Source organism: Falco cherrug, chromosome Z (assembly GCF_023634085.1).
Source record: "Falco cherrug isolate bFalChe1 chromosome Z, bFalChe1.pri, whole genome shotgun sequence".
NCBI classification, from domain to species: domain Eukaryota; kingdom Metazoa; phylum Chordata; class Aves; order Falconiformes; family Falconidae; genus Falco; species Falco cherrug.
In genome coordinates this window covers 3,432,756-3,445,287 of record NC_073720.1, presented here as the reverse complement: position 1 = coordinate 3,445,287, position 12,532 = coordinate 3,432,756, and the positions used below count along the sequence as shown (strand labels likewise).

At 51.5% G+C, this 12,532-nt stretch overlaps 1 protein-coding gene across 6 annotated transcripts in view; it reads left to right on the top strand.

The window, feature by feature from the left end:
* Positions 1-12,532, top strand: part of CTIF (cap binding complex dependent translation initiation factor) — a 141,521-nt gene that overhangs the window by 123,032 nt on the left and 5,957 nt on the right. For all 6 annotated transcript variants that reach the window (XM_055698878.1, XM_055698877.1, XM_055698876.1 and 3 more), the window contains one exon: positions 1,439-1,594. In XM_055698878.1, coding sequence (XP_055554853.1) covers positions 1,439-1,594 — 156 coding nt within the window. The remainder of the gene's footprint in view (positions 1-1,438; positions 1,595-12,532) is intronic.

The following is a 12,532-nucleotide window of genomic DNA, read 5'->3' as shown; positions in this document are numbered from 1 at the left end:
AGTGCCTCGGTTCTTTTACAAGTCTTTTTCCTGCATATGCAAATTTTTTTTTTCCTTTTGTAATGAAACTTATAAATAGCTCCTCTCTTGGATCTTCTATGCATACGGTTGTGTCATGAAAATAATCATCATGCTTTTGCCTGGTTTTCTTTAGCAGCTGCTTTACTTACCTTTGTTTCATGTGTTGTCCAGGGCATGAGAGGGAACTTTGGTGTGGTGGCTTTTATATCTCCCTGGCTTTGCGGAGTGCAGCTGCAGGTCGGAGCATTCGCAGGAGCAAAAAGCCCTTTGTCTCAGGCAGTAGGAATAAACTGAGATGAAAAAGATAGAAGATAATCTATTTAGTTGCTGGATTTCAAATGTTGCGCAACCCACACTGGGAACACTCGTTGCTGAGAACGAACTTGTCCTGTTCTTTAATTTTCCCCTAGTTAGTGTCTACTAATTTTTAGTACCAAGGAAAGGTCACTATGGACACAGACAAGCAAAGTTGTGTGGGACATCGTGCAAGAAGCTCTGCAGCATTGCTGAGAGCCCAGGGAAACCCTCTTGGCTCTGAGTGTGATGCACTCCCTTGTGCCATCCTCTAGAAATGGCACATTTCTAGATAAGCCTCTAGAAAAGCTTTTATTTGCTTTTCTGTCTTGCCCCTTGCTCTTTGCCACACATTCCCAACACATACATCCTTTGTTCATGCCCTGCTTTTGGGCAAATCCCTTGTTTTCTCCCCAGCTGGAGGACTGATGGAGAGTCAGCTCTCTCCCTGCATGCTTCCTCCTGATGTTGCTCCATAAATCACGTCATTTGGATAATCCTTGGTCATGGCAACCATCAGCTCAGGAGCAGGGTGACCTTTTAATGCCAAGCTCAGGCTGCCCTGATCTTCTGGTCAGGCAAGGAGCCAGTCTGTGCTGTAATTTTGTGAGACCCCAGGGAGCAGCCAGGCCATTAAGATGCCCCTGGCCAGACACTGGGTCTGCTGAAGATACTGGAATGAACAGGCTGGGCAGGTCCACCTGGACCATCAAGCCTGGCACGGCCACCAGCTTTCATTGCATTTCCCCTGCATTTAATTTAACCTCTTTGTTGCTGCTTTTATTTGATCTTGGTTGTGGATATGGGAAAGAGTCACCATGTCTGTCCGAGGGGGAGGACAGAGGACAGGGACGCCGTCTGTAGCGCAAGCCATGGCAGTTATTGCAAGGGTTGGTGGTATTTCTACAATACCTGCTTTCTGGTGGCTTTGCTGTGTTGAAATTCCAGCCACTCCGCGTGCATTGAGTAATCTCCCCACTGTTACTAAAGAGTCAGTCTGTCTGTCTTCCTCCCCCCACCCTGAGTTTCAATTTCCTCCTAATTCTCTCTCTAGACAGCCGTTGCCTCTCCCATGGCGATGCGGTTTTGCTGATGCAGCCTGTTGTCTCTGTCCCTCTTGCAGAAGGATTTCACCATGCGGGAGGAGTTGCAGCAGCGGGACGTGGAGCGCTGGCTGGGGTTCATCACCTTTCTCTGCGAAGTCTTCGGCACCATGAGAAGCAGCACCGGAGAGCCCTTTCGTGTCCTTGTCTGCCCCATTTATACCTGCCTCAGGGAGGTAAATGCCTTCAGGGTTTGTCCTTCTCCACCTGGGACCCAAGCTGCTGCGTTGCAGGGCTGAGGTGGCCAGGATTTGTAGATGTTTGCTTTACGATTCCTAGCGGTTTGCTTTGCCAGCATCAACACTTCTCACCCCAAAAGTACCTGTGTCTGCCGGGATGTTTGGCTTTTCCTGCATATTGTGTTTCTGCTAATTAAAAACACGTGCTCCATGCAAAACCCCTTTGTCCAAGGGTTCACAAAGCCCAGCAGTCAGGATTGCAAACCCAGCGTCTGAGTTTGCAAATCCCAACGTTGTGAAAATCCCTACCCAAGGTGCTTAAAAAGCTTCTTAAAAACAGGTGAAGCCGCCTGAATAGATGGGGCAGGCTGAGGGAAGGGAAGAGGGAGAGAGGTGAGGTCCCGTATGTCCTTACCCCCCACCTAGTGCAGCAGAAACCCAGCCCTGCCGCAGGGGTTGGGGCACCAGAATCTGAGCTCCTGACAAGCTCATTTCAGAGCCTGACTGCCCCGTGGTTCAGGGTGGGGGCAGAAACCTTGGTGAGGACAAACAGAAAAGGCAACTCAGGTGTTCATGTTCAGCAGAGCAGGAGAAGGCTTTCCCCTGTCCTGTTTTAAAGATGGTTTTGTCTCCTGATGCTGTCTGTCGAAGACTTTCTCAGAAAAATCCACCTCGCTGCCCGAGGTTGGAGCTGTGAATCTCAAATTGTCAGTAGTGCTTCTGTCAGGCCATAAATAACTTGCTGTAAAATAAGTTCTCCCCTAGACCCTGGGCAAGGGGAAGATAAAGAAAATGCCAGCGATGACTTTTTTACATGCATGGGAAGTTTTCTCTGAATGCAAGCACATCATAAACATTTTGTCTTCACAGTAATATTGTGGGTAGGGTTCACAGACGGTGAGTGTAGCAGTGAGAAGGAGTCTGGGCATCGTGACGAGGCACACATATCCAGAGAAGGAGGTGGGAGAGGGGTGCTAAGAATAGCCAAACTTCCCCAAAATCTCTGCCCACAGCGGTATGTGTCACCTTATGGGGAAGATCTTGGCGTCTAGCAAAGTCCCCGTTCCCCTTGGCTTCCCATCACAGTCGTGACACAACCCAGCCCTGATTCTGCCAGGATTTTTCCCTGCCCACTCCGGTCTGCCCTTGCCATGCCAACACAGTCCCTCTTGTCACCATGTGGGGACATGGTGACAATGTAGAGATGTACAGAAGGACATGAATTTCACGTTATCAAGGATATATTTTGCTACAGGGCAGCTCCAAAAAAAGCCTTTACTAATGATATCAAGACGTCATGCATAAATTTGGTTCTTAAAAGTACATCTCTCTGTTCCCTAGCAGGACAGCTCTGTTCCCATGGTGTTGTTTGTCAGAGAAGAAGACTCTTAGCTTAGCTGACATGGGTGAGCCTGAGCCTTCCAGCAAAACAGTTGATCCGTGACTGCTCACTCTGCGGGGTTGTGACCCTGACTCACTCCATTCCTCTTCTGTGGCTCTGGGATGGGGTTTTGTCTCGCCACTGTTTTTTACCGCCGTCAGCTAATCCTGAGGCGCACGGCCAGCCCAGGAGAACCCGACCACCGATTATCAGCAGTGATAGGTGCCAGGCTCTGAGGCAGTTGCCAGAGCCAAAACCAGGCTGTGGACACAGCCAAGGAGGTCCAGCTGCACCAGGAGGGGACAGGGACATCTGCACAGGCTGACCCTGCCGGGTGCTCTATGAGGGGGTGGAAACTCTGTAATCGTACGGAGGGCTCATCCCTTGGCGAGCTTCATGAAGCACATGGGCTGGTGTCCCAGGGCAGACTAAGGTTTGGGACCTCCGTTTGCATCAGGACAGGTTCACAAGGTGTAGTGGTGCTCATCATGGGTTTTTCCCCGTCCTGCTGATCAGCAAATACATCCCCACGTACCGTCTCAGCCCCTAACTCCTTCCCCCTCAGGCATCCCCCAGCAAAGCCCATTCGTGCTGCCCACAATCATGCTTCACTCCCTCTGCCTCAGCCCACCCATCCTTTGACAATAAATCATTACCAGAGGCAAGATAACATCTCTCCCTCTGCCTGTCCTTTCAGCTCCTCTTGCTTTTGAGTTTCCCTGTCTCTTTTTTTTTTTTTTTTTCCTTTTCCCTTTTCCTTTATAGCCTTGGCAGACTCAGCCAAAGGTCAGGGAGGGAGTAAGCAAGAGGACGGCGAAAGTTGCCTGATGACTGAGGCAGGAATGTCTCTTCCCTTCCCCTTGCAAAGCTTCCTCACTTAGCTCCTTTCCTTGCCCCCCTCCCCCAAATAAAAGCTTATTAACACCATCGTTAGCTGTGGAACTGGGCTGGGTAGGAGGAAACAAGGATGACAGCAAGGACATCAGTGCTGGGTGGCCCGGTGAAGGGGAGCTAGGGACATCGGGTGGCAATGCCAGTGTTATTTATTGAGCAGTGTGGATGGGTTGGTTTTGTGGGCTTTAAAAAAAAAAATCCAAAGAGGAGTTCATTTCAGGCAAGGCTGGAGTGATAAATGCTGGGGTTTGCTGGTTAATCGAACTAGCGTTCATCACCATCCTCAGGGAAGCAGGCAGACCGCTGTGTTTTGATGTCAGCCACGGGAATGGATGTTTAATCATGGCAAAGGAAATTTGGGTCAGAGCTGCCGCCTCGCCCGGGCAGCCTTTCAGGAGCCAAAGGAGTGGCTGTGCCCCTTGGCACAAGCGTGGTCCATGCCAAGCCCCTGTCCCTGGGGGCTCTGCCACATCCTCCTCCATGCCCATCACCTGAGCTGCCTGCTGGAAAACAGGGCAGGGGGCGAAGGAAGGGTCTACCACCACATCCAACACGGTGACTGCATCTCCCAGGAGCTGAATCCCCAAAGAATCAAAATGTTTAATTTCCAGAACCTTTCTGGGGGTTTGGGGGGAGATTTGGGTGTGCGGACAGCATCTTCACAACAAGGTCTAGTGGGGTCAAGGCTGGGATTTTAGGCAAAGAGGTGGTTTGCCAAGAGAAGTAAACGTGAGTCCAGCTCGTTAAAATGGTTTGATGAAGCACGGTAAGTTTGGATAGTGGTTTGGATCAAAACATGTTTTTCTGCTTGGAGTACTGCATAGTTTAGCTTGGAAAAGGGAAATGGATACCCAAGCGCAGCCCAGAGATCAGCACTGAGGACAGCTGGGAGAAAGGAGGAATTTTTATGGCAACCAGAGGAGAGCCCTTTGCAGATGAGAACCAGAGGATTATTGCAGCCATCAAATTTAGGGAGCCTGGGAAAAGAATAACAAAGCAGAGAAGTTAAATAGAAGTAAAAGAGCGAGCTTTCCTCCTATTCTTCCCTTGGAGCTTTGGGGAATTGAGGAGAAGCTGGAAGAGGGCATTGTTTCTGGGGAAATGCTTTCCCCAGGGATGGTTGTGCTGCAGCCAGGGCACCATGGGCTTGGCCCTTGCCTGCTTCCAGCCCTGGCTATCCTCATGTTGGACCAGTGGTGGCATCTTCCAGGACCATGTTCCTCCATGAGTCTTTTATCTAGCATGATGAAAACACTTCTAGCCATTTAGGAAGTTGACCTGGCTCCTGCTCTTGATGGTCTAAGCAAAAGAGATGTCTTACTGTCTTCTCCCAGCCCTACACCCCGTGTGCTCCCAGCTCTGGCCTCACTTTATTTCACAAAACCATATTTGTCCCTGTACATCTCTAGGATGGTGAGGAGTGAATGTGCTGCCCTGAAGCCCCTGCCCTATGCCCAAACACTGAGGACCACATTCAGCCCCATTTCAACAACACTTCACAGTGTATGTCCCCCAGTTAAAACCAGGAGAATAATCAAGGGACTTTGATCCTTGCAGCCTGGCCATATTTCTGCTTTTCTGTGGCCTTCGACAGAGCCAACAAAACGTAGAAAATGGTTTAAAACCAGGGACCAGCAAATGTCGGTTGAACCATCAGCAGAGCAGGAGCACTCCAGAGCCCTGTGCCTGGTGCAATAGGTGCCTCTTGTCTACTGGAGATGTAGAGATAATAAATAATATTGATTGCCATCTACTGTTCACTGATTATCACCCCTTTTGCCTTTTCTAGCTCTTTCCTAAGCATGGTTGGAGCTGGCTGTTCTTCATGCAGCTCTGCGCTGCCCATGGCTGCGTGTGTGTCAGCAGGGTTGGCATGGGCCAGCCCAGCTTGCTGCCCTTCCTGCTTCATCCCCTGGTGCTGCTGTGGAGGGGAAGCACTGGGACTAGGTCCTGAGGGACCTGGCCCGGCTCTTGGTGATGGCTGAGGTCTGCAGGGAAGGAAGGATGGCAGCCAGCTGGGAGCCACAATCATGCTCTGGCAGAAGTTGGTACAGATGAGGGGTGTCAGGAGTTTTGGCTCCTCTTGTGTCTTGATCTCATCCTCAGTGGATGTTGTTGGGATGCCAGCTCAGGAGGTACTTCTGGGCCTGGGAGCTGCCACCTTCCCGCCAGCTCTCTGCCAGGAGGAGTCGTTCCAGCCAAGGTGGTTGGTGTCGAGTGCTGGTTTGGGTGCATTTGTTTATTTTTATGATGCCATTGAGCAGTCAGACCTGGCTTTACAGCCAGGTAACCTGAGCAGTTGCCTACGGCAGCAGAGCAAGGAGTGGAAAAACTGGCTTGTGGGACCTAAAGCTTGAGAAGATGCCAGGTGGAGATGTCACTGTGGTCCCCTGAAGGCACCTTGCTGATTGGGGTCCCACAAGGGCAAGTAGCACAGGGTGGGCTCTGCCCCCTCTCGCCCCCCATAATAACCCTATCCCACCACTTGCCCATGCCCCTGTGCTCTTCTCCTGCACAGAGCTTGTTTCTTTTGGAATGTTGAATGTGCCTCTTGACTCCTTCCTCCAGCCTGCTGAGGTGCCTCTGGACCGCTGATCCTCGAGCACACTGAGTGGTCCCCCCCAGCTTGGTGTCATCTACAAACTTCAGAAGACCTCCTCCAGGTCATAGATAAGGATGCTAAACAGGGCAGGTCCTGGGACAGACGCCTCGGTACTCCTCGTCGCTCCTCCAGGCAGATTTGGGCTGTATCCCAATAGCTACAACCCTCTGAAGCCCAACCATCCAACCAGGTTTTTTACCTGTCTCATTGTCCACCCATGATGTCCTAGCTTGGATATAAGGGGATTGGATTCCAGGAGTGAATTCCAAGGAGCAGCCTTGCTGTGGCACTGTCCCGCGCTCAGCGCCTGCGGGTGCATGGGTCGGGGCTGTTGGGGCAGGTTTGGAGCAAACCCCAGGAACCAGCTCATCAGAGAGAGACTAATTAAATTGCAGAACTCCTTTGTGCAGGAGGCTGTGGCTGCAAGACCAATTGATGGAGATCCCTCCAGCTGTTGCTGAGGGTGGGGGGTACGCTGGGGGTATGGCCTTGAGCACTGCCACCCATAAGTGAGATGTGGGCATTGCCCTGACCCAAGACAGATGCTTTTATGGTCGAATTACCAACCCTGGGGACTGAGAGCAGCGCCCAGGAGCAGACCCCTGGAGAATGTGCCCCACCAAAGCAGTGGGGAGCAGACCCATCAGGCTGGCAGCAGGCAGGACAGTTGCTCCTCTGCAGGAGTTGTCTCCTACTTCCAGTCTGGTTGGCGGAGATGTTCCCTTTTCAGCATCGTTTAAAATCTTGGCACGCCTCCATCGCTTCCCTGCCTTGGTACATGCTGCTAACTGAAAGCCTCCTCGGGGGGTGGTGCAGGGAGGTTAAATACTCCCCATCTAATTGCTTTCCCCCCATGTCTGAGTCTGCGGTGCAGCATGTAGATGGGTATCCACTCCCCTCCCTTCTCTTAGTGCCTGTTATCTCCTGGGGCCATGCTGTGTAATTTAGCAAAATATTCTAACGCAGTAATTAACGTCTGAACTTCAAGAGGGCACCGCCTTTTCACTGTCTCCTTCAGAGGAAGAGAGACCAAAACCTTCCTGGCTTCAGTCAGATGAGCGAGGAGGGTGGTGCTGTTTGGAAAAGAAAATTGTATCTTTTAACATGTTGGGTTTGTTGGTGTTGTGTTTTGGTTTTTTTTAAATCACTCTCACTTTTTAAAAAGCCTTTTGAGTCAAAATAGGGTCTTTGACAGTATAATGAGATGCTAGGATTTTTAAGATTATTATCCTAGGCAGAGAATGAGACAGAATTCTTCCTTTGTTGAATGAGCAAAGGCAGGAAGGGGGCCGGATCCTGACCCCGTGCCACCCCTCCACCTGGGTAGCTCCATGAGGCCAGATCTGACTGGAGAAAATATATACTTTGTGAGGAAGGGGACTTCTGTCCTCAGAGAAGTCCCCTTCTGGTCCCCCCCCATCTGGTTCTGCAGAAATCGGTGGTTTGGTCTCCAGTCTGGCAGGACTGGGACAAACTGGGGTGTGGTTTGTTGCAGAGAAGGATGGAGGAGGGACAAGGGATGCAGGCATGGGAGGGAAGGGGTGCCAGGGAAGGAGGGGGAAAGAGGAGACTAGGGGATCAGGGACATGGGAAGGAAGGAGAAATGGGGAGAGCAAATAACTGGGAATCCAGAAGAGGAGGATTGAAGACCTGGAAGTACTGAGAGAAAGGTCTGGGATTTGGAGCAAGCGGGGTACACTGATGTGTGGGGTAATGTGGACCTTCAGAGCCATGGCAGGAGGTAATGTGAGGGAGCAGGGGTCTGCAAAGAGGAGGGACAGGCACGTGTCTGTAGGACCGTGCTCCCCGCAGGGATGGATGTCCTCATGCATCTGCGCCTGCCACGCAATAGATAAATAAACAGCTGTGCAAAAAGCATTCATGCACACAGACCCACCATAGCTGCGCTGCAAAACCCTCCTGCAAATGCACCTTGTATGGGTGGGAACAAAATTCTCTTTAATCTCTTTTATTTGGAGGCAGATCAGGATGGACCCAAACAGGGAGGGCTGCGCGATGCCTTTGAGCCCACCTGCTCCGTTGAGTATTTTATGTGCAGGAATGTATATTCTTGGAAAGCTACAGGACTTGTTTAGTCCCAGCATTTAAACCGTAATGGCATATTTTAAATAGGGGAGGGGAAATACCACCCTTGTTTCTCTGGGGCCCGTGGAGAAGGCAGAGGAAGCAATTAGGGCAGATATAACTGAATGAAGCTAGATACCATCTCGAAGGATGGTCCCTCCTTCTCACGTGGCTTTGTTATTCTCCTTCACCCTCCAGACCAGGCATTGTTAGTTCCCAAAAACCCTTTCAATGGGATGTAAACACAACTATTCGGTCTGCCACCATGTGCTCTCTCCCTCCCCAGATCCAGGAAAGCCGAGAGCGTCCAGCGAGCCAGGGTGGAGCCCGTCGCAATCAAGCGCAATGGTCTCGCCACTGTTTCTTTCCATGTTTTGTGTTTCCCCGGGACCCTTGGGATGAGATCACATCCTCTTCTCCCAGGGTTATTATGTCTTTGGCCGGGCAGGATGAAGCTGGCCGTCTGGGTGGCTCGGTCTCCCTGTGCACGCAGACTGGGTGGCTCTGGCTGTCTCTCTCACCCACCTTTGGGTCCTGAAGGTCGACCTCCAGCCAGGAGATGTGTAGCCACCAGGCTACTGTTGGATCGCAGTGTCTGGGTTGATGAGTGACCAGATTTTCTTTGTCATTGTCTCCAGTAATTACCTCTTAATGGTTTCCATCTTCGCAGGAATCCCTTCTGCTGTTCCAGATCCAGGGAGAGAGAGTCATGTTTCATGGTTTGCCTTGTCTACAGTGGAAAGGAGTAGGAGGAGTTTCCCACGACTGGGTACAGGGTTTTGTTCCTCTGGCCTTAATTCAGTTTGCTCTTAAGTGTCTCTGAGTTCCTCAGGAACCTGACAAGGAGGATAACCAACATTTTGGTTACTTGATGCAATAAACAAATTAATCTCTTCTTACCATCCTCCCAGGGAGTGGGTAATAGGAGAACAGAAGTCTCATCCTCAGCTGAGAGAGCACATCAGTGTAAATGGAGAAGTGCCCCCAAAGAAACTCCTCCAGGTTGTCCAAAATACATTAGGGAAAGTGCCTCCTATGGAGACAGCTCTCAACGCAGCCATGCCAGTGCAAGCAGCTCCAGCCCAGAGCTCCTTCCACCCTGTGCCACCTCCTCTGGGCAGCTGCTTGTGGGACCAACAGTGACCCATGGTGGTGGCCTCTTCCTAAAGGAGCAGCGCAAGCTGCTGTTCGCATGTTCCCACCTGGGCTGAGACCAAGCCGACCTGGTCAGGGAACTGGGAAGAGGGACCCTTCCACGAGATGCATGGGCTGGTGGCACCTTGTGCATCTTCAGTGGGCTTGAAGACTTGACCACATCCCCAGAGAGGTGTGAGCAGGTCGTGTGGAGAGAATTACTACTGCTAGTGGCTGCAGCTGAGTTTTCAGAGCCCAACAAATAATGTTGTTCCATAAGGGAAAAGTTCTCCAAAACTTTGTGTTTGGCCAACCTCAGCATCAAATGGGTGAGCAGAGAAGATGCCATTTATGCCCGTGGACTTCTAAAGGCCTTCTGTTTCCAAGTGCTCACTTGTTTCTTCTCTAGGAAAAGGTCTTACCTGACTTCCCTAGCTCCAGGCTATGCCCAGAGACGGACTTGGTAACCCTTTAGAGAGGATGGCACTGGTGCAGCTGTTGGTGGGTGCAGGATCGGCTCAGCTGACCTTCTGATGTCCTGGGTCGAGGAGCTCTCATGGGAGCAGATTGTAGAAATCCTGAAACTGGCCTTGCTGGTGGAGTGTTTTGTAATTACTCATACCCCACACCCTCATTTGTACTTTGCATTTTCCCCACTCTTGGCTGTTTTCACCACCCCGTGCCTTGTGACAATAAGGAGACTGGAGCTGTAGCAATTGCTTGTAGCTCAGAGAAGTGCGTGACTCTTCCCCATGCAGAGCAGCTGAGCTGTCCCATGCATCTTATCTCAAGCATCTTCCTGAAAGCCTTGCGACAGTGGGTCGATAAGGGGCCAGTGGAAAAGCAGAAAATTGCTATTGATGTCTTTCTGCAGAGAGCCTGTGAAGTGCAGCAGAACTGGCTCGTCCTCCCAGGAGGACACATCTAGCAGACCATGGGGCGGCCAGGAGGTTTTTGGAGCAGGAGTTCCCCAACTGTGGTCCCTTAGATCACCAAGAGTGCCTGCAGAGCCCTGTCAGCAGGACAGCACGTCCTGCACCTTAACGGGACTCCTGGTTGTAGGGGATGATCATAGAACCATGGAATCACAGAACGGTTTGGGTGGGAAGGGACCTTCAAAGTCCCTCCAGCCCAGCCCCCTGCCATGGGCAGGGACACCTTCAGCTGGATCAGGTTGCTCAGAGCCCGTCCAGCCTGGCCTTGGATGTTCCCAGGGATGGGCCATCGGGCACCTCTCTGGGCCGCCTGTGCCAGTGCCTCACCACCCTCGGCGTAAAACATTTCTTCCCTCCATCTAGTCTGAATCTCCCCTCTTTGAGTTTAAAACCATCCCCCTTGTCCTGTCGCGACAGGCCCTGCTAAAAACTCTGTCCCCATCTTTCTCCTAAGCCCCTTTATAAGGGGTCTCCATGGCAATCCCAGCCACTGGAACAGATCCATCTTGCTGAGGACAAAGTCCACCACAGCCCTTCCCATGGGCTCCTCTGGGTAAAAACAAACCATCTCTCCGTCACACTTTCCAGTACAGTGTGTTCATTCTGCTTCAGCTCCGAGTGGCACAAGTAGCTGGTTTTTTCCTTCTTCCTAATTAAAATGTGTCTCCATTTTCACCCGTTGCCTCATTTTATACCAGCGAGCTGGCTGCTACACCTGGATGATGCATTTGCAACGCATTGGCTCCTCTGCGGTCGTGGTCCACACTCCCCAGAGGGAATACCAGCAGGCACCTCCTCATGACCTACGCGTTAGATGAAAAGCATACCTGTGGGCAGGGACCGCAGAGCGGTTGCAAGGCTGGAGCTTCACGCCCAAGGCTGTCTGGATGTCCATGCATGTTGCCACCTGGATGGATGAACCTGCAATGCCCATCGGGGAGCCAGGGCAAGCGGCGCGTGGGCTGCGGTCAATCCGGCTTTCGCTGGGGCTCTAAGACATCCCAGCCTCTCCGTGGCTCTGGGTGGATATTTTCGAGCTTTCTGCGCTTTCACGCTGGAGTCATCACCAAAGCATCAGAAGACACTGCATGCTAAGAGCTAGTTTGTGGCAAGCGTTGCTTATATGCCATTTTGCAAGCGATATCATACACAATAATTAGTACTGTGCCTTGCAGGAGAAATATCGTTGCAGCTGGAAGGGGTAATGTATGCGTTGGGCTGTTCCCACTCCATCTCCCAGGGAGAATTGCTGAAGAACACAATTAAACGTGCATGGTTTGGTGATAAAGGATGGTGGGGCAGGTTCTCCGGTCCTGCTTGTGGCGTGGGCACCCCTGAGAATACCAAGTGAGCACTTCAGCTTCTCAGCAGCCCAGGTGATCTCAGAAAGCAGATAATAAACCCAAATATTCGTGGGTATGTGAATCTCATCAGCTTAGCTCTCTGGTTTGCTCCTGGTGTCTGCACTGCATGAGCATGCATCCATTGCTGTTGAGGAGGACCAGGTTCCATGATGAACCACAGCTGAAGTTTTGGGGATTCTTTGCCCCCCTCAACAGCCATTGCATGCCCACCCCATGGGGCTTACGTTGCTTACCTCTATAAAGAGCAGGTTTGGAGGCCACAGAGGCCAGGGGAGACTGGTCCCAGTAGCATGCCACGGAAACTAGTTGCACTCAAGAGCCACCCTGCAAGGTGCTGCAGCTCCACCACATGCAGCATTTCCAGGAGCAGACCCGACAATTTATTTTGGGTTGCTTATGAAAATATTTAGTGCCCAGAGCCCACCTGGGCATGCTGCGTCGCAGAGGACCTTGCCCAGTGCTCCCATCTCTCAGCAGGACACAGAAATTTGGAAGGGGAGAAGCCTGACATCTTCCACCAGTCTGCAAAACTGCTAGTCC